This window comes from Mytilus edulis, chromosome 5 (assembly GCF_963676685.1).
Source record: "Mytilus edulis chromosome 5, xbMytEdul2.2, whole genome shotgun sequence".
NCBI classification, from domain to species: domain Eukaryota; kingdom Metazoa; phylum Mollusca; class Bivalvia; order Mytilida; family Mytilidae; genus Mytilus; species Mytilus edulis.
Window position 1 is genome coordinate 23552507 of NC_092348.1, and position 27808 is coordinate 23580314.

At 34.7% G+C, this 27808-nt stretch overlaps 3 protein-coding genes across 9 annotated transcripts in view; 2 read left to right on the plus strand and 1 right to left on the minus strand.

Annotated features, from left to right (window-relative positions):
- Positions 1-13342, plus strand: part of LOC139523216 (phosphoenolpyruvate carboxykinase [GTP]-like) — a 35693-nt gene extending 22351 nt beyond the window's left edge. For all 7 annotated transcript variants that reach the window (XM_071317051.1, XM_071317052.1, XM_071317049.1 and 4 more), the window contains 8 exons: positions 343-530; positions 957-1086; positions 4409-4620; positions 5061-5241; positions 5969-6064; positions 6438-6541; positions 11360-11525; positions 12072-13342. In XM_071317051.1, the coding sequence (XP_071173152.1) occupies positions 343-530; positions 957-1086; positions 4409-4620; positions 5061-5241; positions 5969-6064; positions 6438-6541; positions 11360-11525; positions 12072-12259 (1265 nt within the window). In that variant the 3' untranslated portion in view covers positions 12260-13342. The remainder of the gene's footprint in view (positions 1-342; positions 531-956; positions 1087-4408; positions 4621-5060; positions 5242-5968; positions 6065-6437; positions 6542-11359; positions 11526-12071) is intronic.
- A 1711-nt stretch (positions 13343-15053) lies between these two features.
- Positions 15054-15404, minus strand: LOC139524998 (uncharacterized). The gene has a single exon (XM_071320171.1). It carries the CDS (start codon positions 15402-15404, stop codon positions 15054-15056), a length of 351 nt encoding a protein of 116 aa, XP_071176272.1.
- Positions 15405-20719: 5315 nt separating this feature from the next.
- LOC139523219 (uncharacterized) lies at positions 20720-25242 on the plus strand. Its single transcript, XM_071317059.1, has 6 exons — positions 20720-21097; positions 21366-21630; positions 22527-22717; positions 23713-23805; positions 24336-24449; positions 24988-25242. Exons 1-6 carry the CDS (start codon positions 20850-20852, stop codon positions 25127-25129), a joined length of 1053 nt encoding a protein of 350 aa, XP_071173160.1. The 5' UTR covers positions 20720-20849; the 3' UTR covers positions 25130-25242.
- The last annotated feature ends 2566 nt before the right edge of the window (positions 25243-27808 follow it).

The window sequence follows — 27808 nt, forward strand, 5'->3', positions numbered from 1 at the left end:
ACATATTTTTCAATGACTGTCAAAATATTGAGCCTTTCATTTATGACAACTAGGCCCCACATACTTTGCATAACCTTCTAATTCAGTCTAGTTCTAAATATGCATGAAAACTGTAACATTAAATGTTAAGTAAAACAAGGATGAATAAATCTCGCAAATTGATAATTTTAATATTTTTAAGACAATACATCATTGTCTTCCAAACTTATCAACTAGTTATTGTAAATTCTGGAGCTCTTAGCAAGTCAACTATAGTTTATATTTTGAAAATGGTTCATCTTAATATCAGGAAAGCAATATTTGTTTTGATGAGTATGCTTTAAGTATCATTTTATTCTTCAGGAAAGGTTATAAACCACTGGCCATGTAATCCAGAGAGAATCATGATAGCCCATAGACCTGAACAGAGAGAAATTATGTCATATGGTAGTGGGTATGGTGGAAACTCTCTACTGGGAAAGAAATGTTTTGCCCTAAGAATAGCCAGTGTTATTGCTAGGGATGAAGGTTGGCTTGCAGAACATATGTTGGTAAGTCCTCAAAACAGCCAATTTGATAATAAATGGTTTAGTGTGAGCCAAGGCTCCTTGTTATAACAGAAAATTGAGAGATAATAATGGTGACCCAACACAATGTTATGAGTAACAGGATAACTATATTTGGTATATGGGATTCTTGCAAGGTCAACATATCTATCAGACAGTCCTTATTTCATAGATATGTAATCAAGGTTAAATTTTCCTTGTCAAGTCTGTAACTATATTTGGTCTATGGAATTATTGCCTGATGTGCATGTTGTCTGATCATCTAAACTCCTTTAATTGGATCATTTGGAATTACTCATTTTAAATTGAAGACATAAATTTAATCATGATATATTCAGCAGGTGAGGCATTTTAGTTTGCTATTTAAAAGATATTACAATTGTAATATAAGGCTTATTTTTTTTTCTTCAGATTATGGGACTTCAAAATGAGAAGACAGGAGAAGAAAAATTTATATGTGCAGCTTTCCCCAGTGCTTGTGGTAAAACAAACCTTGCCATGTTAGAACCATCAATTCCAGGGTACAAAGTCAGAGTTGTAGGTAGGTTTCATAGTTTATATGCCTCTGGAGGTTAAGAAAACATTGATTAAATAACAAAAGAGGGACAACTTAAGGTCATAAATAATACATAAAAAAACATGAATCTGAATCATTTATCCTAATGACTAACCAGAAGACAAAATATGAAAAATTCAATAAACTATGGTTGCAAACAGATGAAAATAATGGCTGGTGTCTTCCTCCATCTTGGATTTTGAAGTAGCAGATAACCGTTTGTCTAGATCTTTAATGAAATGTGTTAATTATTTAGAGAAGTATGTAATTCATGTGTAAGACTTTAAGTATAAATATAGAAAAAATTTGTGTTTTATCATATTTTTATCGATCCTGCAGCTCAACATAGGTATAATGATCCCGCAGCGGCGGCAGTGTTAGCTAACTTCTTAAAAGCTTTATATTTTAGAAGGTGTAACACCTGGATGCTTCATACTTTGTATATAGATGCATCATGTTACGAAGTTTCCATCAGTCACATGTCCAATGTCCTTGACCTCATTTTCATAGTTCAGTGATATTTGAAAAAAAAAGTTAAGATTTTTTTGTAATGTTAAATTCTCTCTTATTATAAGTAATAGGATAACTGTATTTGGTATGTGCGTACCTTGCAAGGTCCTCATGCCCGTCAGACAGTTTTCACTTGACCTCGACCTCATTTCATGGATCAGTCAGTGTTCTAGGATTCCCATTACCCGTTACCCGGGGTAAGTGGATTAGGACAACGGGTAAGTCATTTTTTAGCCTTTGTCACCCGGTGGTAAGTCAATTTTCAAGTTCGGGGAAGCCGAAAAACTCTTGAAATTTCCCGGTCCTCTTCAATTTTCCCATATCTGCTTTTTATTTTTATTAAATCACGAGAAAAAACTTTGATAAAAGATCGAAGATTTTGTCGATGTCTATCGGCGCTTTTATTCAAGCACTCGTTTACTAGGTGTAATCAAGCGCAAAAGAGACCACATTCTTCTATCATTCTAAAAGTCGGTCACGGTGTCGGTAAAATCAGAAAATCCGGATTGATAACTGGTGCTTAAATCAGGACATAAACGATTTTTTTTCTTGTCATCGGAGGAAAATAAACTTACAGTTGCATTTATTATAGCTCTTAATAAATGACATAGTAATAACTATAACATATTTGTCAAATTTAGTAAGAAATCGTTTTTTTTAAATTTTGTACAAAATTCAATCGTATCCGAATCCAGCTTTGTTCAGACAAACTTCACAACATATAATTTAAAGCCAATCTCCGACGCAGAGCTCATATCCGTTCCGTACTTACTACGTATCACTACACTAAATATGTCATTGTATTGTAGTGTACTAAGTATACGGAAAGGAAACGAACGCTGTACGGAGATTGATTTAAAGCATGTCATAAAAGTTTTTAAATTTAAAATCTATGTGCAACAAATGACTTATCCTTAATCATTAATGTTCAGTGAATCAGCCTGAAAAATATACAGTATTTTATAAAGAGCATGTCTGATTTTTAAAAAGAGTTGCATGTAAGTCCCTTATTTTTTTTACAGTGGATTATTGGTATGAAAGTCAGTGAAGTACTGTTATAGTTCAATGTACTTTTCTAGTGGTATAGGTATATAGTTACAATTAAGCCATATATTTCAAATACTTTTCAATACACTTTAGTCATCATTGCTTCATACAAAACATCATTTGACATCACAAAAAAGGGTACTTTCTGAAGCATGAAAAAGGTGCCAGGAAATGGCTAGAATGCAGGTTTTGCATCATTTACCCCAGAGCTTCTGGGGCCTTGAGCGGCCCCCAGACCCCCGGCCATAAGGGCGGCGATTTAGCTCGCCGCAGAGTGCCGTCCACATTGGTTGGCGGATTTAACTTTTAGATGTGGGTAAGTAATTTTTTTATTGATCTTACCCGTGGTAAGTCAAGGTGCCAAAAAAATCCTAGAACACTGTCAGTGAACAAGGGTAAAGTTTTGGTGGTCAAGTCCATATCTCAGATACTATAAGCAGTAGGTCTAGTATATTCGGTGTATGGAAGGACTGTAAGGTGTACATGTCCAACTGGCAGGTGTCATCTGACCTTGACCTCATTTTCATGGTTCAGTGGTTATAGATAAGTTTTTGTGTGTTGGTCTGTTTTTCTTATACTATAAACAGACGTTCTAGTATATTCGGTGTATGGAAGGACTGTAAGGTGTGCATGTCTAGCTGACATGTGTCAACTGACCTTGACCTCATTTTTATGGTTCAGTGGTCAAAGTTAAGTTTTTGAGTTTTTGGTCTTTTTTTCTAGTACTATATGCAATAGGTCAACTATGTTTGGTGTACGGAAATATTTTATGATCTATATGTCAGTCGCGCATGTTTTATTTGACCTTGACCTCATTTTTGCTCATTGCTAAGTGTTAAGTATTTGTGTTTTGGTCTGTTTTTCTTAATTTATAAGCAATAGGTCAACTGTATTTGTTGTATGGAAGAATTGTTAGCTGTACTTGTCTGCCTGGCATGGTTCATCTGACTTTGACCTCATTTTCATGGTTCATTGATCAATGTTTAGTTTTCTTGGTTTATGTTGAGTTTATGTGACAGTTGTAAGAAAGCTTTATATTTAGGACTATCAACATAATATTAATGATTAGTAAAAAAGGCGAGACATTTCAGCGTGTGAACTCTTGTTGTCTGTATTTTCTAAAAACACAATATTTGAGTTTGATTTTAATATTATTTTTCAACTTTGCCATAGTAGGGGAGATAACTCAGATACGGTAATTTTATAATAGAAAGTGTTGTGAATTTACTTAATTTAGTACTGTGGATTCATTATAATACCTGGATACCAATTTTTGTGGGTTTCGTTGGTACAGGTGAACCACGAATTCAAATATCCACGATTATGCAAGTTTTCAGCAATCCACGAAAACTGATACCCACGAAAATAAATGAATCCACAGTATGTAGCAAGAAAACAAGTCTGGTGACCTCTTTATTTCTTTTTCTTATCTGAAAGGATGTTATAAAGGCTATCTTCTCACTTTTTATCTTAAAATTTTATGGTGAAGCTTTCTTTTTATCACAGAAAATTTGTTTTTCCTTGCAAAATTTGATTACTATACAAACTCTGGCAATTTTGTGCAACCTGTCACATGAAAAAAAAGTCTAAAATTATTGGTTCAACATTGTTGATGGCCATTAAAAGCAGGCATCCACCCATAACTATCAGCTGTAATTGTGAGAAATTCTGTTACAATAACCAAAACCAAGGACCAGTTTTGATATAGGGAAATCTGTTCGGTATCAGTAAATAATGTTTATTGTTACAGGTGATGATATAGCATGGTTAAAGTTTGACAAAGAGGGAACCCTGAGAGCAATCAATCCTGAGGCTGGATTCTTTGGTGTAGCACCAGGTACAAACTTTAAAACCAACCCTAATGCCATGAAGACATTCCAGAAAAACTCTATATTTACCAATGTAGCTGAGACTGCTGATGGAGGATTCTTCTGGGAAGGCATGGAAGATGAAATTGACAAGGTATTGTTATATACTGGTTCACATTTATGTCCCTCCCATGAATGTTTTGTTTCAATTTTTCAGGGGATCTACAAAATTTCTTAAATTTGGTATAAGCTTCATGTGAGCATGCTTAAATAGTTAGATGCATTATCAGATTCATCACTCAACAACTTCCTAGTGTATTTATCAAATATTTATGTATATTTACACATAATGGTTATCAGAATGCAAGTGGAGACCAAATTTTCATGTAAAAATGGATAGAAAAGAAATCACCAAAAAAATTCTCATGTTCTAACTAGTATAATTTTGTAGCTATCTGCTTGGTAAGATGCATCTGATAATATTAAAATAAATATATATACTCTCCTGAAGGAACATAATACTACATGAAGAATATACACTGTACAAAAGGCATGTTTCATTTATCAAGTAAAATTTTACCCATATCTTTTTAGAACATGGCTATAACAACATGGTTAAATAAGAAATGGCACATTGGAGCCCCAGGAAAGGCAGCACATCCAAATTCCAGATTTACAGCCCCAGCTAGTCAGTGTCCTATTATACATCCTGATTGGGAAAAACCAGAGGGAGTACCTATTTCTGCAATTATCTTTGGTGGAAGGAGACCTACAGGTTAGTGCTAAGAGGCAACAGAGGGATTTCCTATTTTTGCATTTATCTTTGGTGTTGCCACATAAACAGAGATAATTTCTATATTACATTTAGTCTATGTAGACCCACAGGTAGTTGCATGAGTGACCTATAAAGTGTATTATGGAAGAAGAACTTGTGGAAAGTTGTGAAATGCACTTACAAATGTTTTAAAGGCATTAGAGAAAGTTTTAAATATCTCAGCCTTTAGCTGTTGGAGACACACAGATAAACTCTTGAAACAAAATAGAGTCTATTCAATACAGTTCTACTTATCTGTGGCAGCAGAAAACCTAAATTGGACGATACTATTCCGTTAAATTTCTTGTTAAAAAGCTAAAAATGGACATGTAGGGGCAATAACTCAATAGTGGGAGGTCAAAAATGAAGAAATACAATAAACGTTGCAACAAACACAAAAGTATAGACTGAGCAACACAAACCCTAAAACACTATAAGTGATCTCATGTGCTGTTTGAAAACCATTGGCTTAGGAACATTCGGACATAGAAGTCTTTATAGCTTGCTGTTTGGTGTGAGCGTTTGAAGGCTGCACTTTGACTTATAATGGTTTACATTTACAAATTGTGACTTGGATGGAGAGTTATCTCATTGGCACTCATATCACAATTCTTACACCTATATAAGACAGAAGCCAAGGGGTAGTTAGCCAGGTGAACTAAAAATGTATTTCTATATATTTTTACAGGTGTACCACTTGTGTTTGAGACCTTCAGTTGGGAACACGGAGTTATGGTTGGTGCTTGTGTTAAGTCAGAGGCCACTGCTGCTGCTGAATTCAAAGGTTTGTAAATAAGGAAGAGTAATAAATTTTATTTTTAAAATGTTGTTAAAAGTAAAATAACAAAAATACCAAACTCTGAGGAAAATTCTAAACAGAAAGTTCCTTAGCAAATGGCAAAATGAAAAGCTCAAACACATCAAACCAACACATAACAATTGTCATATTCCTACTTGGTACAGGCATTTCCTTAGGAAGAAATATATCATTAGGATAATTATTTCCCATGATTTGAAAATTTATTGGCTAAAAATGTGTGTAATATTAAAATATAATACTTCAAAGGAATATGAATGCATGTTTGTTAAATTTCATTTGGAAGTGAAGTTTCAATTTTAATACTGAATTAGTCTTATGGAAAACTTCTCTATTTCAGGAAAGATGATTATGCACGATCCAATGGCTATGAGGCCATTTATGGGATACAACTTTGGAAATTATTTACAGCATTGGTTAAGCCTGAATGCAAAACCACACAAGGTAATATTATTTACAAATTTATTCAATTTCACCAGGAAAATACAAACAAAAATCTTTCAATGAGTTAGTGAACCATGATTGAGAAATTATATCAAGTTGCTGTGCACATAATAAGTTGAGTACATGTATCCATGTCCACATTTTGTTATATTGGAGGAAATAGTTTCAAACATGCAAGAACTTATATAATTTATGTATAAAAAGATTGAGAATAGTGTTCTTACTTGTTTAAAAAAATAGAATAAACCTTTTATATTTTGAAGAGAGAATGCAGCAGATGTCATATAATTGATTTGACATCCTTGATTGGATTAAGTTTCCTTCATCACCAGGGGGAGTTTAAATTTTTAGGCAACAGAACTCGTCTTCCTAGCTTTGAAACTGGACCAATATCCTTATCCTTAATACCTTATCTTAAACTTAGATATATGTATGTTAGCTCATTTTAAAGCTGAGACATTTTCACATATGTGGTTAAATTTTTCGGGGTAGAAAGTGAGATTCATTTTTCAATGAATTAGGAAAAAATCCCTTTTTTAGCACAATAAGTTCTTTGAAAATATATTAGTTTGAACAAATTTAATAGCTCCATAGTTTTTATATGACCCCAAAAAAATTTTGGGATCGTATAATGGTATGATGTCGTCGTCGTCCGAAGACACATTGGTTTATGGATAATAACTTAAGTTTAAGTGAATAGATCTTCATGAAATTTTTTCAGAAGGTTCAATACCACAAAAGGAAGGTTGGGATTGATTTGGGGGATGATGGTACCAACTGATTAGGAATTGGGGGCCCAAAAGGGGCCCAAAACAAGTATTTTTTTAGTTTCAGGAAAATAACTTGTGTAGAAGTATTTCAATAGACCACTTTCGAGTTCATCCGTCACCGGCAAAAACTCGTCAATTATGCACGCCTTTATGACGTCATTTACCAGATAGAGGGGCTCGCCTGTATCCCTGCACTATTTACGTTCATCAAGCGTCTAAGTGATCGTTTTTGTGCAGGATAAACTAGAAATAATGGTTGCTCTGTAGGTACTTACTGACAATTCCCTAATGACAGCAGTGTTGATTGTCTATTTTCAGAATTCAATTTGCCGAATAATTCGTACAATATAGAATTATAATTTTCCAACCACTCGCTCAACACTGTAAGGAAGTGACGACGCCCCTAAACGCACGTATGACGGTGATAAAGGCGCGTATAATTGACGAGTTTTTTCCGGTGACGGATGTATTCGAAAGTGGTCTATTGCTCTGAAATCATATCAATGTTTAAAACCACAAGTAGAAAGTTTGGATTCATTTTAGGGGTTATGGGGCCAAAGTTTAGGAATTAAGGGCCAAAAAGGGGTCAAAACAAGCATTTTTATACGACCGCAAAAATTTTAATTTTTCGTCGTATATTGCTATCACGTTGGCGTCGTCTTGTGTCGTCGTCCGAATACTTTTAGTTTTTGCACTCTAACTTTAGTAAAAGTGAATAGAAATCTATGAAATTTTAACACAAGGTTTATGACCACAAAAGGAAGGTTGGGATTGATTTTGGGAGTTTTGGTCCCAACATTTTAGGAATTAGGGGCCAAAAAAGGGCCCAAATAAGCATTATTCTTGGTTTTCACACTATAACTTTAGTTTAAGTAAATTGGAAATCTATGAAATTTTGACACAAGGTTTATGACCACAAAAGGAAGGTTGTGATTGATTTTGGGAGTTTTGGTACTAACAGTTTAGGAATTAGGGGCCAAAAAAGGGCCCAAATAAGCATTATTCTTGGTTTTCCTACAATAACTTTAGTATAAGTAAATAGAAATCAATGAAATTTAAACACAAGGTTTATGAACACAAAAGGAAGGTTGGAATTGATTTTGGGAGTGTTGGTCCTAACAGTTTAGGAATTGTGGGCTAAAAAGGGGCCCAAATAAGCATTATTCTTGGTTTTCGCACTATAACTTTAGTATAAGTAAATAGAAATCTATGAATTTTAAACACAAGGTTTATGACCATAAAAGGAAGGTTGGGTTTGATTTTGGGAGGTTTGGTCCCAACAGTTTAGGAATAAGGGGCCCAAAGGGTCCAAAATTGAACTTAGTTTGATTTTATCAAAAATTGAATAATTGGGGTTCTTTGATATGCCAAATCTAACTGTGTATGTAGATTCTTAATTTTTAATCCCGTTTTCAAATTGGTCTACATTAAGGTCCAAAGGGTCCAAAATTAAACTTAGTTTGATTTTAACAAAAATTGAATCCTTGGGGTTCTTTGATATGCTGAATCTAAAAATGTACTTAGATTTTTTATTATTGGCCCAGTTTTCAAGTTGGTCCAAATCGGGGTCCAAAATTAAACTTTGTTTGATTTCATTAAAAATTGAATAATTGGGGTTCTTTGAAATGCCAAATCTAACTATGTTTGTAGATTCTTAATTTTTGGTCCCGTTTTCAAATTGGTCTACATTAAAGTCCAAAGGGTCCAAAATTGAATTCTTGGGCTTTTTTGATATGCTGAATCTAAACATATACTTAGATTTTTGATTATGGGCCCAGATTTCAAGTTGGTTCAAATCAGGATCCAAAATTATTATATTAAGTATTGTGCAATAGCAAGAAATATTCAATTGCACAGTATTCAGCAATAGCAAGAAATCTTCAATTGCACACAGTATTGTGCAATAGCAAGCAATTTTCAATTGCACAGTATTGCGCAATAGCAAGAAATCTTCAATTGCACAGTATTGTGCAATAGCAAATATTTTCAATTGCACAGTATTGCGCATTGATTTCATTAAAAATTGAATAATTGGGGTTCTTTGAAATGCCAAATCTAACTATGTTTGTAGATTCTTAATTTTTGGTCCCGTTTTCAAATTGGTCTACATTAAAGTCCAAAGGGTCCAAAATTGAATTCTTGGGCTTTTTTGATATGCTGAATCTAAACATATACTTAGATTTTTGATTATGGGCCCAGATTTCAAGTTGGTTCAAATCAGGATCCAAAATTATTATATTAAGTATTGTGCAATAGCAAGAGCAATTTTCAATTGCACAGTATTGCGCAATAGCAAGAAATCTTCAATTGCACAGTATTGTGCAATAGCAAATATTTTCAATTGCACAGTATTGCGCAATAACAAGAAATATCTAATTGCACAATATTGTGCAATAGCAAGAAATTTTCAATTGGAGTTATCTTTCTTTGTCCAGAATAGTAGTTGAATCAACTTAAATCATTGTTTTATACAATAAACAATGTATATTCACTTTTACTACCAACTGATAAATTAAAACAATCTTTACCATTCAGTGATAACAAGCACTTTATTTTACATTTTAATATTTTATGGTGTATTTAAATGAGTAGTTATTGTTGCAAACTCCATTAGGAATTTGAATTGAGATCAGTTTTGGAAAAAAGGAAAGGGGGATGTGAAAAAAAATGGGGGGGGGGGGGGGGGGGGGGTTTAAATTTTTCTCATTTCAGATTTCATAAATAAAAAGAAAATTTCTTCAAACATTTTTTTGAGAGGATTAATATTCAACAGCATAGTGAATTGCTCAAAGGCAAAAACAAATATTTTAAGTTCATTAGACCACATTCATTCTGTGTCAGAAACCTATGCTGTGTCAACTATTTAATCACAATCCAGCTTAAATGTTGTGTCCATACTTGCCGCAACCTCTGCGGTCGTATATAGCTGCGCCCTGCAGAGCATCTGGTTCTAGTTTCAAGACAATAACTTATGTGTAATTGTATGGATCTCTCTGAAATTGTACCACAATTTACCATATAACAAAGGGGAGGCTGGGATTAAGTTTTGGGTTAATTGCCCACAATATGAAGGAATTAGGGGCCCAAAAAGGGCCAAAAAAGAAGCATGTTTCTAGTTTCCAAACAATCATGACAATAAGTTGTGTTTAGGTGTATGGATCTCTCTGAAATTGTACTACAAGGTTCAATACTGCAATGGAAAGCATGGGTTTAAGGGTTATTGCTCCAAGGGGGTTTCAAAAAGTGGGAGGGATTTTTTGTTTACCATTTGTTGAAGGGCTTCCTTTTTTTTTTTTTTTTTTTTTTCAAATTTCGAATTTTGAAAAGTTTCAAGAAGAACTCTTCAATTGCACAGTATTGTGCAATAGATTTGTTAAATCTTTGACCACATTAATTTTGTGACAAAAACCTATATTATGTCAAAAATTTGATCACAATCCAATTTCAGACAGAATCAAGCTTGAATATTGTGACCAAATTTGCCCCAACTGTTCAGGGTTCAACCACTGGGGTCGTATAAAGCTGCGCCCTGCGGAGCACCTGGTTACACATTTATTCTATGTTCCTCTACTTTCCAAATTAACACAAATGGTTAAGCTCAGACAAATGGTTAAGCTCAGTCGCTTGTTAAAAATAGAAACATGTCCAATATCACTACACAGAGACTTTTGAGTTCCTCATTTTGAGGCACATTAGGTATATTGACCCAACTAACTTTTCTAGTCTATTTATATATAAAAAAAAAAAAGAAAGAAGATATGGTATGATTGCCAATGATATAAGGAGATCCTTTTCAAAAGCTTTTTTTTTTGGTAAAATGTAATTGGATGATATACTTGACTGATGCCACATAAGTTTCAATTAAACCCTATGTTAGTTTATATTTTGTGATTCCCAAGAAATGACTTGTACAAACTAAAGCAAAATTAGCAGGTTAAATATTTCTTGTATAAAGTGCAGCTAAAAATAATTTTATCAAAATTAGCAGGTTAAATATTTCTTGTATATTGCAGCTAAAAATTATTCTATCAATGTTTTTTTTCTTCAGCTTCCTAAAATCTTCCATGTGAACTGGTTCCGAGTAGATAATGAAGGTTCCTTCCTGTGGCCAGGTTTTGGAGATAATATCCGTGTATTAGATTGGGTATTAAGAAGATGTGCTGGAGAGGAAGGCATTGCTGAGAAATCAGCCATAGGTTATGTTCCAACTAAAGGTAAATATTTTATTAATTGTCTTATCTGCTTGGAAGGTAGCAGATGGTGAGACTTAGGGATGCTAATGAAACTGAATACGCTTCATATTTCAAAATGTAGAAGAGCTTTGAACTCCTTCTAGCGTTAAAAAAAATAGTATCAAATATATATGTAAACATGGTAAATGTATACACCTTATCGCTATTTGTCCTCCATTACTGGATATCACACAGGTTCCTGTAAAATTTTGACGTCACAATACAAAATATCTGACGCCAAAATGGATAAGTGATTGTTGAATGCGTCAAAAGTTCAAGCAGCCAGGTCAGCCGGGATTAGCGATAAGGTGTATTGTGTTAAGTCAAATAGTTGATTTGTGACCCCAGTGAGTGATAAAAGATTTTGTTTTCTTAAGAAAAGGCCACCTAAATATCCTGAGCGGTTAAAACTCATTTTTAAAGTACTGATGTTAGTATACATACAATATCAATACAGAGGATACTTGGCGAAGAATAGAAAAAATAAATTACTTTAGTTGTTATTACACTTCAATTTTCTCTTTTCAGCTTCATTTAATCTGACTAACATTGATCTTAAATGGGATGAACTGTTCAGTCTTCCAAAACCCTATTGGTTAGATGACATAAGAGAAAGCAAAAGATTCTTAGAAGATCAAGTAGGAACAGATGTACCCAAGGCTATCTGGAAGGAGATTGAGGATCAAGAGAAGAGAATACAAGCAATGGCCGACTAGGTTCTTTCAAGTGTTTTAGGTCATGGTTATTGAAGAGCTTTGTGGCAGAACTTTAGTGATAGTGTCACAGACAGCTTGTTTTATTGTTGTAGCATGTTAGAGAGACATTTAATCTTGATTAATATTTGCATTATATAATAATGTCATCTTATGCACAATGTGCATTGTACATCAAAAATTCTTTGTTGTGAAGTTTAAAAGTTATATATGAGGGTTGTTTGTCCCTTTGTGATTTTTTTTTTTTCAGTTACGATTCAGTTTCATTTTGATAACATTTCCAGATATAATATTTTCCATGTAAAGGTTTGGAGCTACATGTGTAATGGAAAAATACCGCTACTAAAGTCAACTATTAAAATTGGTATAAATTTAGTCGGATTTTGCAAATTAGATATATAGCAATATAGTTGTATGACAACATCTTGATATTCATATGTAATATATATGTTTTACTTATGTCATGTTTTTTTCTGGAGTATTTTAAAAACAATCTCTGAAATTGTTTGTGAAACACTGTATTGAAGTCATTGACATTAACCTGTTTGTTTTGTGGAAAGCATTTGTTTGAACAAATCTCAGGCTTAAGATTTAAGAATCTCCTTTTGTGAGTTAAACATTCTTTGTTTGTATGTAAAGTAAGAAGTGAGTCCGATCTTACTTCAATTTTTCCATTCTTAGAAACTAAGTGAGTTTCTATTGATTTGTTAAATGTTTTTTTACACAGAAATGCTTGTTTTTGAAATTGATTGTTCTGCAATAGATTACACAGGTATCTTACATGCTATAACTGTTTATGTACACTAAATATTTGTTTTAAGTAAACATTTTAATAATTCTCACTGCCAGAATAGTGCTAGCATTTAGATTAGTTTTTAATTGTTTTACATTTTTACATTATCTTTATATTAGTGAATTCCATTATCTTCTGTTGTGTTTAAGAGATGCATTTCTCCTACTTTATTTATTTTTTTCATGGCAAAATTGGTGCAAATATTCTGATGTTTTTAAAGTTGCCATTCAAACTAGTATTATGTTTTTCAAATCCAATCCATATATCTGAAAATATTAAAAATATTCTCTGAATTTCCTCGTTATTTTGTTTGTGTAGTTCTGTATTTTACCAATTTAGATATGTTTCATAAACATTTTAATGGTTTAAATCATTGCTTGTGGAGTTCATAGAGAAGACATATGCAGTGGTATGTGAAAAAAAAACAACACAAAAAAACATAAAAACTGAACTACAAGTGAAATTCAAAACAGAGAGTCCTTTATCAAGTGAAATTCAAAACAGAGAGTCCTTTATCAAATGGCAAAATCAAAGCTCAAACACATCACACATCAAACATATGGAACACTCAAAACAATGACAGTTATATTTGAATAACTGGGAAGATTTTTTCTGGATAACTTCTTGCAACTAAAAAAATAAAAATATTACACACTGCACATACTTTGACAAGAATACATTTGTAATTCCCTCACATTTTCTAATTTGATACCAGAGTTTAAAAAAAACAAAAAAAAACCTGATTACTTTTTCTGATGGCCTCACAGAGATGGTTAACTCAAATATATGCTAGTAAGTTTCAAAGTTTTGTTTGATTTGTTGATGATATACTTCTTTTTACAATGTACCAACAAAAGCTGAAGAATAAGATTTGTATGATTATATAAAAAAGATAACTTTAACATTTAATGAGCCCATTACTGGTAAATACATTATATTTTATTGAACCTCGTTATATGTATTCCTATTTAGGATTCAAAGAAAGAAATGAAATAAAACATTGCCTAGAAATAATTAAATTTTGTTTTCAATTGTTTCTTTACTCACTGAGCATGGACATTTATGTATCATAATAAGGGGTGGGTGCTTCTTGACGTGCTTCTCGGAAGTTTGAACAAGCAATTTTGCATAACTTGTCATCCACTATATTATGTGACTCATCAGGTACCTTGGCATCCCTCTCATGTTACAAAGTTAGCTTGGCATCCCTCTCATGTTACAAAGTTAGCTTGACATCCCTCTGATGTTACAAAGTAAGCTTGGTATCCCTCTCATGTTACAAAGTAAGCTTGGTGTCCCTCTCATGTTACAAAGTAAGCTAGGTATCCATCTCATGTTACAAAGTAAGCTTGGTATCCCTCTCATGTTACAAAGTAAGCTTGGTGTCCCTCTAATGTTACAAAGTAAGCTTGGTGTCCCTCTCATGTTACAAAGTAAGCTAGGTATCCATCTCATGTTACAAAGTAAGCTTGGTATCCCTCTCATGTTACAAAGTAAGCTTGACATCCCTCTCATGTTATAAAGTTAGCATGGCATCCCTCTCCTGTTAATAAGTAAGCTTGGCATCCTTCTTTTGTTTTTAAGTTAGCATGGCATTCCTCTCCTGTTATGAAGTTAGCTTGGTATCCCTCTCCTGATATACAGTTAGCTTGTCATCCCTCTCCTGTTACAAAGAAAGTTTTGTATCCCTCTCCTGTTACAAAGCTAGCTTGGTATCCCTCTCCTGTTACAAAGTTAGCTTTGCATCCCTCTCCTGTTACAAAGTTAGCTTTGCATCCCTCTCCTGTTACAAAGAAAGCTTGGTGTCCCTCTCCTGTTACAAAGTTAGCTTGGTATCCCTCTCGTGTTACAAAGTTAGCTTTGCATCCCTCTCATGTTATTAATTAAGCTTGGTATCCCTCTTTTGTTGCAAAGTTAGCTTGGCATCCATCTCATGTTACACAGTTAACTTGGTACCCCTCTCGTGTTACACAGTAAGCTTTGCATCCCTCTCCATTTACACAGTTAGCTTGGCATCCCTCTCCTGTTATTAAGTAAGCTTGGTATCCCTCTCATGTTACAAAGTAAGCTTGGTATCCCTCTCATGTTACAAAGTAAGCTTGACATCCCTCTCATGTTATAAAGTAAGCTTGGTGTCCCTCTCATGTTACAAAGTAAGCTTGGTATCCCTCTCATGTTACAAAGTAAGCTTGGTATCCCTCTCATGTTACAAAGTAAGCTTGACATCCCTCTCATGTTATAAAGTAAGCTTGGTGTCCCTCTCATGTTACAAAGTAAGCTTGGTATCCCTCTCATGTTACAAAGTAAGCTTGGTATCCCTCTCATGTTACAAGGCAAGCTTGACATCCCTCTCATGTTATAAAGTTAGCATGGCATCCCTCTCCTGTTATTAAGTAAGCTTGGCGTCCCTCTCCTGTTATTAAGTAAGCTTGGCATCCTTCTTTTGTTTTTAAGTTTGCATGGCATTCCTCTCCTGTTATGAAGTTAGCTTGGTATCCCTCTCCTGATATACAGTTAGCTTGGCATCCCTCTCCTGTTACAAAGAAAGCTTGGTATACCTCTAGCTCTCCTGTTACAAAGTTAGCTTGGCATTCCTCTCCTATTATACAGTTAGCTTGGTATCCCTCTCATGTAACGCAGTTAGCTTGGCATCCCTCTCCTGTTATAAATTAAGCTTGGTATCCCTCTTTTGTTGCAAAGTTAGCTTGGCATCCATATCATGTTACAAAGTTAGCTTGGTATCCCTCTCTTGTTGTTAAGTTAGCTTGGCATCCCTCTCCATTTACACAGCTAGCTTGGCATCCCTCTCCATTTCCACAGTTAGCTTGACATCCCTCTCCAGCTACAAAAATAGCTTGACAGCCCTCTCATGGTACAAAGTTACTTTGGTATCCCTCTCCTGTTATTAAGTAAGCTTGGCATTCCTCTCCTGTTAAAAAGTAAGCTTGGCATCCCTCTCCGGTTGTTAAGTTAGCATGGCATTCATCTCCTGTTATTAAGTAAGCTTGGCATCCCTATCCTGTTGTTAAGTTAGCTTTGCATCCCTCTCCTGTTATACAGTTAGCTTGGTATCCCTCTCATGGTACAAAGTAAGCTTGGTATCCCTCTCATGTTACAAAGTAAGCTTGGTATTCCTCTCATGTTACAAAGTAACCTTGACATCCCTCTCATGTTACAAAGTTAGCATGGCGTCCCTCTCCTGTTATTAAGTAAGCTTGGCATCCTTCTTTTGTTTTTAAGTTTGCATGGCATTCCTCTCCTGTTATGAAGTTAGCTTGGTATCCCTCTCCTGATATACAGTTAGCTTGGCATCCCTCTCCTGTTACAAAGAAAGCTTGGTATCCCTCTAGCTCTCCTGTTATCAAGTAAGCTTGGCATCCCTATCCTGTTATTAAGTTAGCTTTGCATCCCTCTCCTGTTATACAGTTAGCTTGGCATCCCTCTCATGGTACAAAGTTAGCTTGGCATCCCTCTCCTGTTGTTAAGTTAGCATGGCATTCCTCTTCTGTTATTAAGTAAGCTTGGCATCCCTCTCCTGTTGTTAAGTTAGCATGGCATTCCTCTTCTGTTATTAAGTAAGCTTGGCAACCCTCTCCTGTTGTTAAGTTAGCATGGCATTCCTCTTCTGTTATTAAGTAAGCTTGGCATACCTCTCCTTTTGTTAAGTTAGCATGGCATTCCTCTCCTGTTATTAAGTAAGCTTGGCATCCCTCTCCTGTTGTTAGGTAAGCATGGCATTCCTCTTCTGTTATTAAGTAAGCTTGGCATCCCTCTTCTGTTGTTAAGCTAGCATGGTATTCCTCTCCTGTTATAAAATAAGCTTGGTATCCCTCTCGTGTTACACAGTTAGCTTGGCATCCCTCTCCATGTACACAGTTAGCTTGGCATCCCTCTCCATTTCCACAGTTAGCTTGACATCCCTCTCCAGTTGCAAAAATAGCTTGACAGCCCTCTCATGGTACAAAGTTACTTTGGTATCCCTCTCTTGTTATTAAGTAAGCTTCGCATCCCTCTCGTGTTACAAAATTAGCATGGCATTCCTCTCCTGTTATTAAGTTAGCTTGGCATCCCTCTTCTTTTGTTAAGTTAGTATGACATTCCTCTCCTGTTATTTGGTAATCTTGGCATCCTTCTGTTGCTAAGTTAGCATAGCATTCCTCTCCTGTTATTAAGTAAGCTTGGCATCCCTCTCCTGTAACATAGTTAGCTTGGTATCCCTCTGCTATTGACAAATTTAGCTTGGTTTTCCTCTTCTGTAACAAAGTTAGCTTGGAATCCCTCTGCTATTACAAAATTAGCTTGGGATCCCTCTTCTTTTGCTTAGTTAGCATTGCATTCCGCTCCTGTTATTAAGTAAGCTAGGCATCCATCTCCTGTTGTTAAGTTAGCATGGCATTCCTCTTGTGTTATTAAGTAAGCTTGACATCCCTGTCCTGTTGTTAAGTTAGCATGTCATTCCTCTTCTGTTATTAAGTATTCTTAGCAACCCTCTCCTGTTGTTAAGTTAGCTTGGCATCCCTCTCCATTTACACAGTTAGCTTGGCATTCCTCTCCATTTCCACAGTTAGCTTGACATCCCTCTCCAGCTACAAAAATAGCTTGACAGCCCTCTCATGATTCAAAGTTACTTTGGTATCCCTCTCCTGTTATTAAGTAAGCTTGGCATTCCTCTCCCGTTATAAAGTAAGCTTGGCATCCCTCTCCGGTTGTTAAGTTAGCATGGCATTCTTCTCCTGTTATTAAGTAAGCTTGGCATCCCTATCCTGTTGTTAAGTTAGCTTTGCATCCCTCTCCTGTTATACAGTTGGCTTGATATCCCTCTCATGGTACAAAGTTAGCTTGGCATCCCTCTCCTGTTGTTAAGTTAGCATGGCATTCCTCTTCTGTTATTAAGTAAGCTTGGCATCCCTCTCCTGTTGTAAAGTTAGCATGGCATTCCTCTTCTGTTATTAAGTAAGCTTGGCAACCCTCTCCTGTTGTTAAGTTAGCATGGCATTCCTCTTTTGTTATTAAGTAAGCTTGGCATCCCTCTCCGTTTGTTAAGTTAGCATGGCATTCCTCTCCTGTTATTAAGTAAGCTTGGCATCCCTCTCCTGTTGTTAGGTAAGCATGGCATTCCTCTTCTGTTATTAAGTAAGCTTGGCATCCCTCTTCTGTTGTTAAGTTAGCACGGCATTCCTCTCCTGTTATAAAGTAAGCTTGGTATCCCTCTCGTGTTACACAGTTAGCTTGGCATCCCTCTCCATTTCCACAGTAAGCTTCACATCCCTCTCCAGTTACAAAAATAGCTTGATAGCCCTCTCATGGTACAAAGTTACTTTGGTATCCCTCTCTTGTTATTAAGTAAGCTTCGCATCCCTCTCGTGTTACAAAATGAGCATGGCATTCCTCTCCTGTTATTAAGTTAGCTTTGCATCCCTCTTCTTTTGTTAAGTTAGTATGACATTCCTCTCCTGTTATTTGGTAATCTTGGCATCCCAGCTAGGTATCCCTCTGCTATTAGATAGTTAGCGTGGCATCCCTCTCATGTTACAAAGTTGTCTGCTATTATAAAATTAGTTTGGTATCCTTCTGCTATTTCAAAGTTGGCTTGGTATCCCTCTGCTATTACAGAGTTAGCTTGGGATCCCTCTCCTGTTATTGAGTAAGCTTGGCATCCCTCTCCTGTTACATAGTCAGCTTGGTATCCCTCTGTTATTACAAAGTTAGCTTGGTATCCCTCTCCTGTAACTAAGTTAGCTTGGTACCCCTTTGCTATTACAAAGTTAGCTTGGTATCCCTTTACTAATACAAAGTTAGCTAGGTATAAATCTGCTATTAGATAGTTAGCTTGGCATCCCTCTCATATTACAAAGTTGTCTGCTATCATAAAATTAGCTTGGTATCCCTCTGCTATTACAAAGTTAGCTTGGGATCCCTCTCCTGTTACAAAGTTAGCTTGGTATAAATCTTCTATTTAAAGTAAGCTTGCCATCCCTCTGTTATTATAAAGTAAGCTTGGCATCCCTCTTCTGTTACAAAGTAAGCTTGGTATCACTTCTCTATTATTAAGTAAGCTTGCCATCGCTCTTTTATTATAAAGTTAGCTTGGCATCCTTCTGCTATTATAAAGTTAGCATGGCATCCCTCTTCTATTATAAAGTAAGCTTGGTATTCTTTTCCTATTTTAAAGTAAGCTTGTTATCCCTTTACTGTAACACAAATAGCTTGTTGTTCCTATCATGTTATTATGTTAGCCTTGCATCCTCCTGTTATAAATTTTCCTTGTTATCTTTGCCTTGTCATAAAGTTTGCTATACATCTCTCACCTATTACAACGTTCGCATGGCATCCCTTTCTTGTTACAAAAATATGACAGGACCCTCTCCTGATACAAATAACGTTAGCTTAGCATTCTTCTGCTTAAACGTTAGCTTGGCATACCTATCCTGTTACAACTCATCTTTCTCCTGGAACAAAGTTAGCTTGGCATCCCTCTCTTGTTACATCATAAGCTTGACATTCTTCTGCTGATTCAAAGTTATTGGTGTATCTCCCCCTCCCAGTAACGAAGTTGGCATCCTGTTTTATGTCATATAAATATTTCGACCTTTCAGTTTGATAAAAATCCACATGGATTTATTTTGATTTTGTTTTGTCCTAAATGTGCATCAACTATTTGCCACTGGGCGTCGATGAAAAACATCAAGATGTTAGGAAGTAAGTTTGATAATACCATGCAAACACCGGTACTTGTCTCAGAATTGTTTTTCCTATATATATATACCTTAATATAATACGTGTTACATTAAGGTATATAGGGGGAATCTGGGACAAGTGCCTGTGCATGCAAATAGGATAGCATTAAATATCGGAAAACACTTGAATTTGTCAGTAGTTATGGATAAAATTGCTGTATAGTTTTCAGAATAAAACAAAGGTAAAAAAAAAAACTAAACGAATGCGTATTTACACCGAAGTACCTAGTATGAATATTGCGAACTAAAACGGATTCTGTACTACTACGCATACAAAATGCGTTTTTTTATACATGCAAGAGGTTTATGCTTGTAATATAGAGATACGAGAACAACCTTCACAATCCAACCTATTTTAGCTAATTCAATGTGACGTTTTCTTGAAAATCCGGCAAATTCGTTCCTTTGGTATTATAGATTGTTTATAAATAACTCCGTTGGTAAAATTATAGATAGAACAACTGTCATACGTATTTATCTTTCAAATGAAATATGCTCAATTTTGCCTTGAACATTTGTTCAGCTTATCTTCTTTAACAAAATATAAAAGGTTTCGAAAATAAATATTTAAGATTTTAGGATTATGTAAATACTACATAAAACACACTGTGAAAAAGATGATCAGTAATTGCAGATCTGTATAAATAAAATCTCAACAAGATATCTAATAAAGTTTTTTTTAATCTTTTTGAAGAATTTAAAGTCTTTAAATAACGTTTAGAATTACAAGCAGTTTAATATTATGGAAAAGTGTCACCATCTGATTACACATGTTCGTATATGGTACACAACAGTAGCTAAATTCATACCGATCTGATTTTTTAACGCCAATAGTTTCTGCTGTCCGGTGTTAAAGGACAAAACTTTTTTTTAAGTACCACTAGAATAACAGATTTGCAGTTTATCGCTAAAACTTCTGTCTTTTAAGAACGAGAGGAAAAAAGTACAGTAAGCTTTGATCGGATACTAAATTTTCAACCTTGTTTTTATACTGATTGTAATAGTTAGTTAGAAAACGTCACAATACATCTTAGGAACGGCGACGTCGGATAGGAGCAGTACGATGGTGGAGTCCACGGCAGTGGAAACTCTTCATCAAATTCCGACATCAACGTACAGATATAGTTATAAAGGCGACAAAAAAACTCTCCCACCAATTAAGTACTACCAGCTAAAGTCTATCGTCCATCGGTATGCCAGACAACAACCACCGAGACATTTTCCTATAGAACCAATTACGCCACATAGAGTTCTTCAGGAGGAAAAAGGACCAGCTCTCGGATTAGGGACGAAGGGTTCAAATACACAACAGTAAGAATTCTAAAGCATCTTTACCTTTCCTGATGAGTACTTTTAAACGATTTGTTGGGTAACTGTTCGCCTGCTTTTTTCTGAGAGAAAATGCACCAAATGGGTTTGGACTATTTCATAGAGCCGCAATTCATAAACTTAATTCATTTTATGTGTAATAAATCAAACTCGTTATATTTTACCATATATAATACATTACTTAGCGATATGGTGATTCATTTTGCAGATATACTGCCACTTCAACGAATAACTTTTATTGTTTTTGTAGATATTTAGAACCGAAAACTATTACGCAAACTCCTGCACCGCAGAACATATCTACAGTCAGACCAAAAATTTCGGACAAAACAAAACAAAATGGCAGAAAAAGTCGCAATGAGAGGTTACCTACAGCTGGTTCAAAGAAAACAAGTCTTTTTCAAACAAAGTTTGGCCATATGGATTCTAATCTTGTTAATTCAATGTTGCACAAATATCAATGGACCTCTGCCATGAAACAAGCTAACGGCGAAGCTTGTCTACCAGTCACAAAAGTAAGTGCCTAAAAATCAGTTTTAGCGACACAAAATATAATAAATGAAATAAAATGAAATGCCAAATGATAAATACTCAAAAGGTAGTTCTGAGATATATCACAGACAATTCAATTAATATTTACCATAATGAGAGGAGCAAAGTACAAACTAACGAACTTTCAATAATTAAAGGGGAAAAAAAAACTTCATTTCCGCAGAACCTTTTTGGCTGCTCATCATCTTCTAATATAGCTATATATTAAGAAAGATATCCTATGATCACGCCTACTATTTAATACAACACATTAATGGCCTATACCAATAATACAAGCGAAGAAACACTTTTACTTTAGAGGTTAATAAGGTGATGAGTCTTTAAAAGAAATGAAGGGAAAGATGTTACTATTTCATGTAGCGATATTCCATGAGCCCTGTTGCATTCGATGCAATATTCCCAATCTTGTGCTAGCATGCAGTTTGATAGAATTATATCTTTGCTTATGGTAGACTCTTCCTAACACTAGCGACAAAACAAACCAACCAACAGGATTTCCTTCATGTTTTATGAAACAGCTACTCAACCAAGGTTTAATTGTGAACTTTTGAAAGCTTTACAGACACAATTGTGTCTTTGTGATATTGTTGCGTAATATCTGTGTATTGCTTATTGATATCTTTTTAAAGTCACAGTTTTGTGAAGTTCTGTTTCTGTCATATCTTCTTATTTAGACGAAGGGTGGCTCATTCTCTTTCAAAATTCCTCTGTGAAATTATCAGTGGAATTTACAATTCATAGCAACTAACAGTAGTTCACTGTATTTCAATACCACAACTATTCCAAGTTGACAAGTGGCTCCAAACAGTTACGAAAATAGAGAAAAACAAATGTCAGAAAACTGTTTCTTGTTGTACAGGTTGCGCCACCTACGTCTGTTATAGAGAGGAAGGCAGATATGATCCGACTGAGTGGACAACGATACGAGTCGTCAGTCGGAGATTGGCAAAATGCTGTGTTGTGGGACAGGATTCAACTGAGGGGTCGTGTGATTCATGGCGATCTTAAGGAGAAGTCAATTGGTATGCCAGAAAAAATCTTATTAAAAAGGTAAAATAGTGACTTAATAAACAACGTGGCATACAGTTATGACACTAATCTTCTGACTTTTCTGACCTTAGAAAATTATAATTATTAAAATATTTTTGTCGCAAATTGGAAAACTTAAGGCAACAAAATCAAAACAGTTTCATTTCTGCATAGTTGAAAACTTTTTTATACCAGAGTAACCTATCGAACAATTTCCACCATTCTAGGTTACTTTTTTAATTTATGCAATTTTCAAAGAACACATGTCTTATTATTAATAACATATGTTGAAGCTTTTTATTGTAGGTATGCTTGATGGACATTTTCAATTAAATTACCGGACCTTTTGCATTTTGTCTTTTGACCGGGCTGGGTGCTTTCCAAAACTCGAATCAAGATATTATACCTACTAATCATTTTAAAATTTAATCATAATTAAAACTGATTGTAGTATTTATGGTTTGAGATTAAAGAAGTACAGGTCGTATTATGCTATTAAAAGTTGTACATTTAACTACTGACCTCGTCAATGGATTGAAGTAGATCAAACATTTAAAGATACAATTTACGCGTGTTCATATTTTGATGTTAGGGGAAATTGAGCATGTATTCCAGGTTAGTAATATATTTATATTTCATATACTGTGGATTCACTATTATTCGTCGGATAACCAATTTTCGTGGATTTCGTAGGTACAGGTGAACCACGGCATTAAATAATTAAAGAATAACAAATTTTCTATGGACTTGTATTCAGACTTTGGCAAAACCACGATATTAAATATGCGCGAGCATGCAAGTTTTCCTTAACTTACGAAAATCGGTACCCACGAAAATAAATGAATCCACATTATATAATGGTTTTATTTTATAAAATATTTACTCAAATGTTGCATATGAATAAAGGAAGGACCGTCAATGAGACAGCAACTGAACGACATAAATAAAATTAAAAAAACCTTGTGGTTTATTTCGATGTTTATAGGCGCGATCCATAATTCATCATATCATTTTAGGATAAATGAAGGAAAACTTGCAGAGAAAAGACCAAGAATAAATTCTCCAAAACTTAGAAAACTTTTAGAAGATAACAAAATTCACAAAATCTAGTAAGTATTTACCACACAACATATACACTGTGTCCACAATTTCACCAAAAAAAAAAACTATCAATTTAATTAAAAGGAATTCAGATATTCAAAAATGGTCAAAGGACCAAATATTTTCAATGCTACCTAAACTTCGAACCAAATTACACCAACATGCATTGAGTGTGTAGGTAAAGATAATATATTTTGTTAGCTTGCCTGCTAGCTGAACCGCGAAGATTAGCGTTACTACCCTCCATTCTGAGTAGTCTAGTTTTATAGACATGATAGATTGGTTATCTATCGACCAAGTATACACTTAAAGGAGGGTAGTATACCTAACCTAATGATAACTGCACGGTTTAGCTAGCAAGCAAGATACCTTTACATACACTCTCAATGCATTTTGCTGTAATTAAGGTAGAATACTGAACTTTATACATATGTAAGCATTTGATCAGTTATATAAGTTAACAAAACGCTGGGTTTGTAAATTCATATCCAAATTGGCAACTAAGTATCAAATTTGTATTTTTTTTTGTAAATTGCAGTGTGCGTCAATGTCCTGGATATGCTGGTTTTGTTCCTCGACAGCCACCTAAAATAGAAATGGAACGGGAACCAGAGCGGACACATATGACCAGTGTCATGAAGGCGTCGTACAGGTTCGTACCTATTTAGAGATATTGAAATAGTATACTTTATGTAGACATGTAGATTAACGTCCTTTCCATGATTAATTTTTTTTCTAAAAGTCCAGCGGCAAATATTTCATGCATGTTCAGGACGATCACTTGCGTGATAGCTGTTCGATAAGTTCCTATCAAAGGCAACCTCTGGTTAATTTAGGATATAGTGTTAATATGATAAATATATAATATTATAGATGTTTACAGTTGATAATGCTGTTGCCGCTTGAAATACTAGAGTTTCGAATCGAAAGCAATGCAAAGTAGGCTTGGTGCAAAAGTTACAAACACGGCATGATGTTCCGTCAAGAAATCTATAACAAAATCAGGCAGATCCCCTCCCCAACTGAAGGAGAAACAACAAAAGCAGCATCAATAATTTGAACTGATACATTTTAATGTTTTGCCTAGATAAACAAGCCATTAGTTAAATTGTTTTGTTAAATAAGTATCAATTAGATGACGAAAAAATAAACAGCTACAGGTATAATACACGTTGTTTATTTTCTTGCAGAGAATTGCCAAATAAGGAGTATAGACCACAAAATTTTGCGAGGAAAGGACCAATGTCTAAGACTGTTACGCTTACTTATCCGTTCAATCCATTCAACAAAGTCACGTGCGAACCAGTGTTAGTGAAATCATACCAACAATGATTCTATATGATGGCAGTGTAAAAACAAAAATAAATACAGAAAAATATATTCATTTATTTCCATTCATTGACAAAGTTCCAGACTATCGTGTTCCATTAAATTCATTAATGTTATATTGACTTATTTTCTTTGTATTGAGTTTCTATTATTCTTTTTTCATTTAAAACAAAAGTTTTAATTTATATGCACTACTTAATTTATTGGTGAGTTGTTCATTTAAGTATCAGGTATGCATTTTACATTAAATAGTACACTTAAAAAAAGAAACTGCAGTTTTTTTTTAAGTCGTGGCCTTAATTTTTGGAAAAAAATAGTTTTATATCCTTACTACCGAACATGCCGAAGCTGAGTCATAATGGTAGTGTTCCCTAAGAACCTCTTAGAAGTAATTATTTCTGAACAGAAGTAAGGATTGAAGACAATTTTCAGTGTACTATAAAACAAAACATACTAGTCTCTCGCTGAAATTCACTTTTTTGTGAAAGAGGAGAATTTCTGAGTGCGCAGTTCCGCTATATGGTTAAATGGTTAATGAACTGATTTCAGGATGATACAAAGATGTTGCCCGCAGTGGCGGATCCAGAATTTTTCATTAGGGGGAGGGGCGCTGACTGACCTAAAAGAGGGGGACTCCCTTCATGCTTCAGGGAATCCCTATATAAACAACTTTTCCCCACTAAAAAGGGGGGATCCCCCTACCACCTGGATCCACCTATGGTGAGGTATATAATATCAGTGAAACTGCAACCATCCGTCGCACAAAAATAACAAAACTATTTGTGGTGTGCAACATAAAGACTTCAACAAGAGACGGGTTTAATTTACTATATCCCAAGTTCTAAATCGTTAATAAGAAATTGAGAAAAAAAAATTGACAGAATCGAACACCTGCCGATAGAACTCAATTTTCGAAATTACGAAAAAAATGTATGTCACAAAAATTAACTACCGACCAGGTTTTTGCCCTGGCTCAATGTCTGAGAGCATGACTCCCGTGTCCGATAGAAGGCACAAATCAAGAAAATTTAATAGTGAACCTTAAAAGTTGGGTCAAGGTCAGATGAAACCTTCCAGACATGTACACTTTATATATATATATATATTTATTTAGAAACTACCCCTTTACAACGGGGGAACGTGCGGACGGGATATCCACAAATGCGTCTAACAACATATGCAATGAATATATACAGACAAGTAAAGATATTCATAAAACATTTTCAGACTTAAAAAAATGGTACATTATAAAATAAGATCTTTACATAAGAAAAATAAACATTATGTACAGCATAAATATGAACTAAACTAAAAGTAACGTAAAAAGAATAACATTTAAAGTTTAGGTTCCAAAACCAATTGTCTCTTAGAGTACATAACAATGAACAACTTTTTACTTAAACTGTCCAAAGTTTTACTAATGTAGGGATCAACCTGATAAAAGCAATCACCAACCAGTATTTGTATTTCATCGTAGGACGATAACTCTGTGAAGCAGAGGCCCGGGAAAGTAAAACTTAGATATTCATTTATATCAGTTATGTATTTATTACGGATTGAGGAGAAGCCAGAACACTAATAGGAAATGTTCAATAGACTCGTCAGAATTACATAAAACACATCATCAAGTTGGCAAGTGGGACTCTCGCTAAGATTCATCATATACAAGACTTTATTTACAGGTAAACAATTTGTTCGTAATAACAATTTTAGTCTTGCTGACTTGAAGTCCAGCAAGTTCGTCAGATATGGTTGCCTTCCTTGTGCAAAATTAAATTTTGAGAAAATATCTAGACTGCTTTTATCTTTAATTTCTTGATATTGCCTTCTCCGGACAAACCTTCAAAGAAACTGTTTAAATATATAGGAGTTGACATTCGAGTTATAAAAGTGATCCAGACCAACCATATTGAATAAATTGATCATATATTGTGGATAGTTCAATCTCCTTTGAAGCTTTACTGACTTGAGCTCTTCAATTTTGTGGATCTTAAAAGTAGTGAATAATGATGGAAGATTTAGATATAAAGTCAGTACCATAAGGTTTTGATTGCATTTCTTGTAATCTTTACCCAAAAATGATTAACTAAAATACAAGTAGGTCATAGTTGCCAGTCGTTCATGGCTTTCTTCTTCTTTTCTGTATCTTCCTCCTGCTAATGAGGAGCACATAGCTTACTTGCTATTCCAAATTCTGGTATGATTGTAGAACTGTGACGTCGTTTCGACGTCTTGGCATTGCACAGAAAACAAACTTTGAACTAAACACTAAAGATATTTTCAAAATGATGAATGGAAGTTTTGTCCACCTTTTACCGTGTGATACTAGTACTGAGATAGGCACTGGTGTGTCTATATCATTTGTGTGTGGAAATGTTGCTAGAGAGACGGAAAACCCCAAAAGTAACGTAAACAAAATAGTATGGAAGTTACGTAACAACTTAGTTCTGGAAAATGTTGTGACCTTGACAATATTACTATACGACAGAAATGGTGCGCCACTGAAGCAGGAACTTATTGCTCACAAATACGACAGCAGTTTTACTTCGATAAAGAGAGAAACATTCGAAGACCCGTGTTATCCACATTGTCATCTTAGTAATTCAGTAGAATGCAAATCTAAAGTAGAGAAGGATTTGGTTGTTTCGGAATGTAGTGAAATAATAACTTTTCTACGAAAAA

Coding starts and splice junctions, on each gene's coding strand:
- LOC139524998 (XM_071320171.1), bottom strand. CDS start 15,404: ATGAGAGGGATGTCAAGCTTGCCTTGTAACATGAGAGGGATACCAAGC.
- LOC139523219 (XM_071317059.1), top strand. CDS start 20,850: ATGGTGGAGTCCACGGCAGTGGAAACTCTTCATCAAATTCCGACATCA. Junction 21,631..22,526: donor CTTGTCTACCAGTCACAAAA/GTAAGTGCCTAA, acceptor CTTGTTGTACAG/GTTGCGCCACCTACGTCTGT. Junction 24,450..24,987: donor GTCATGAAGGCGTCGTACAG/GTTCGTACCTAT, acceptor ATTTTCTTGCAG/AGAATTGCCAAATAAGGAGT.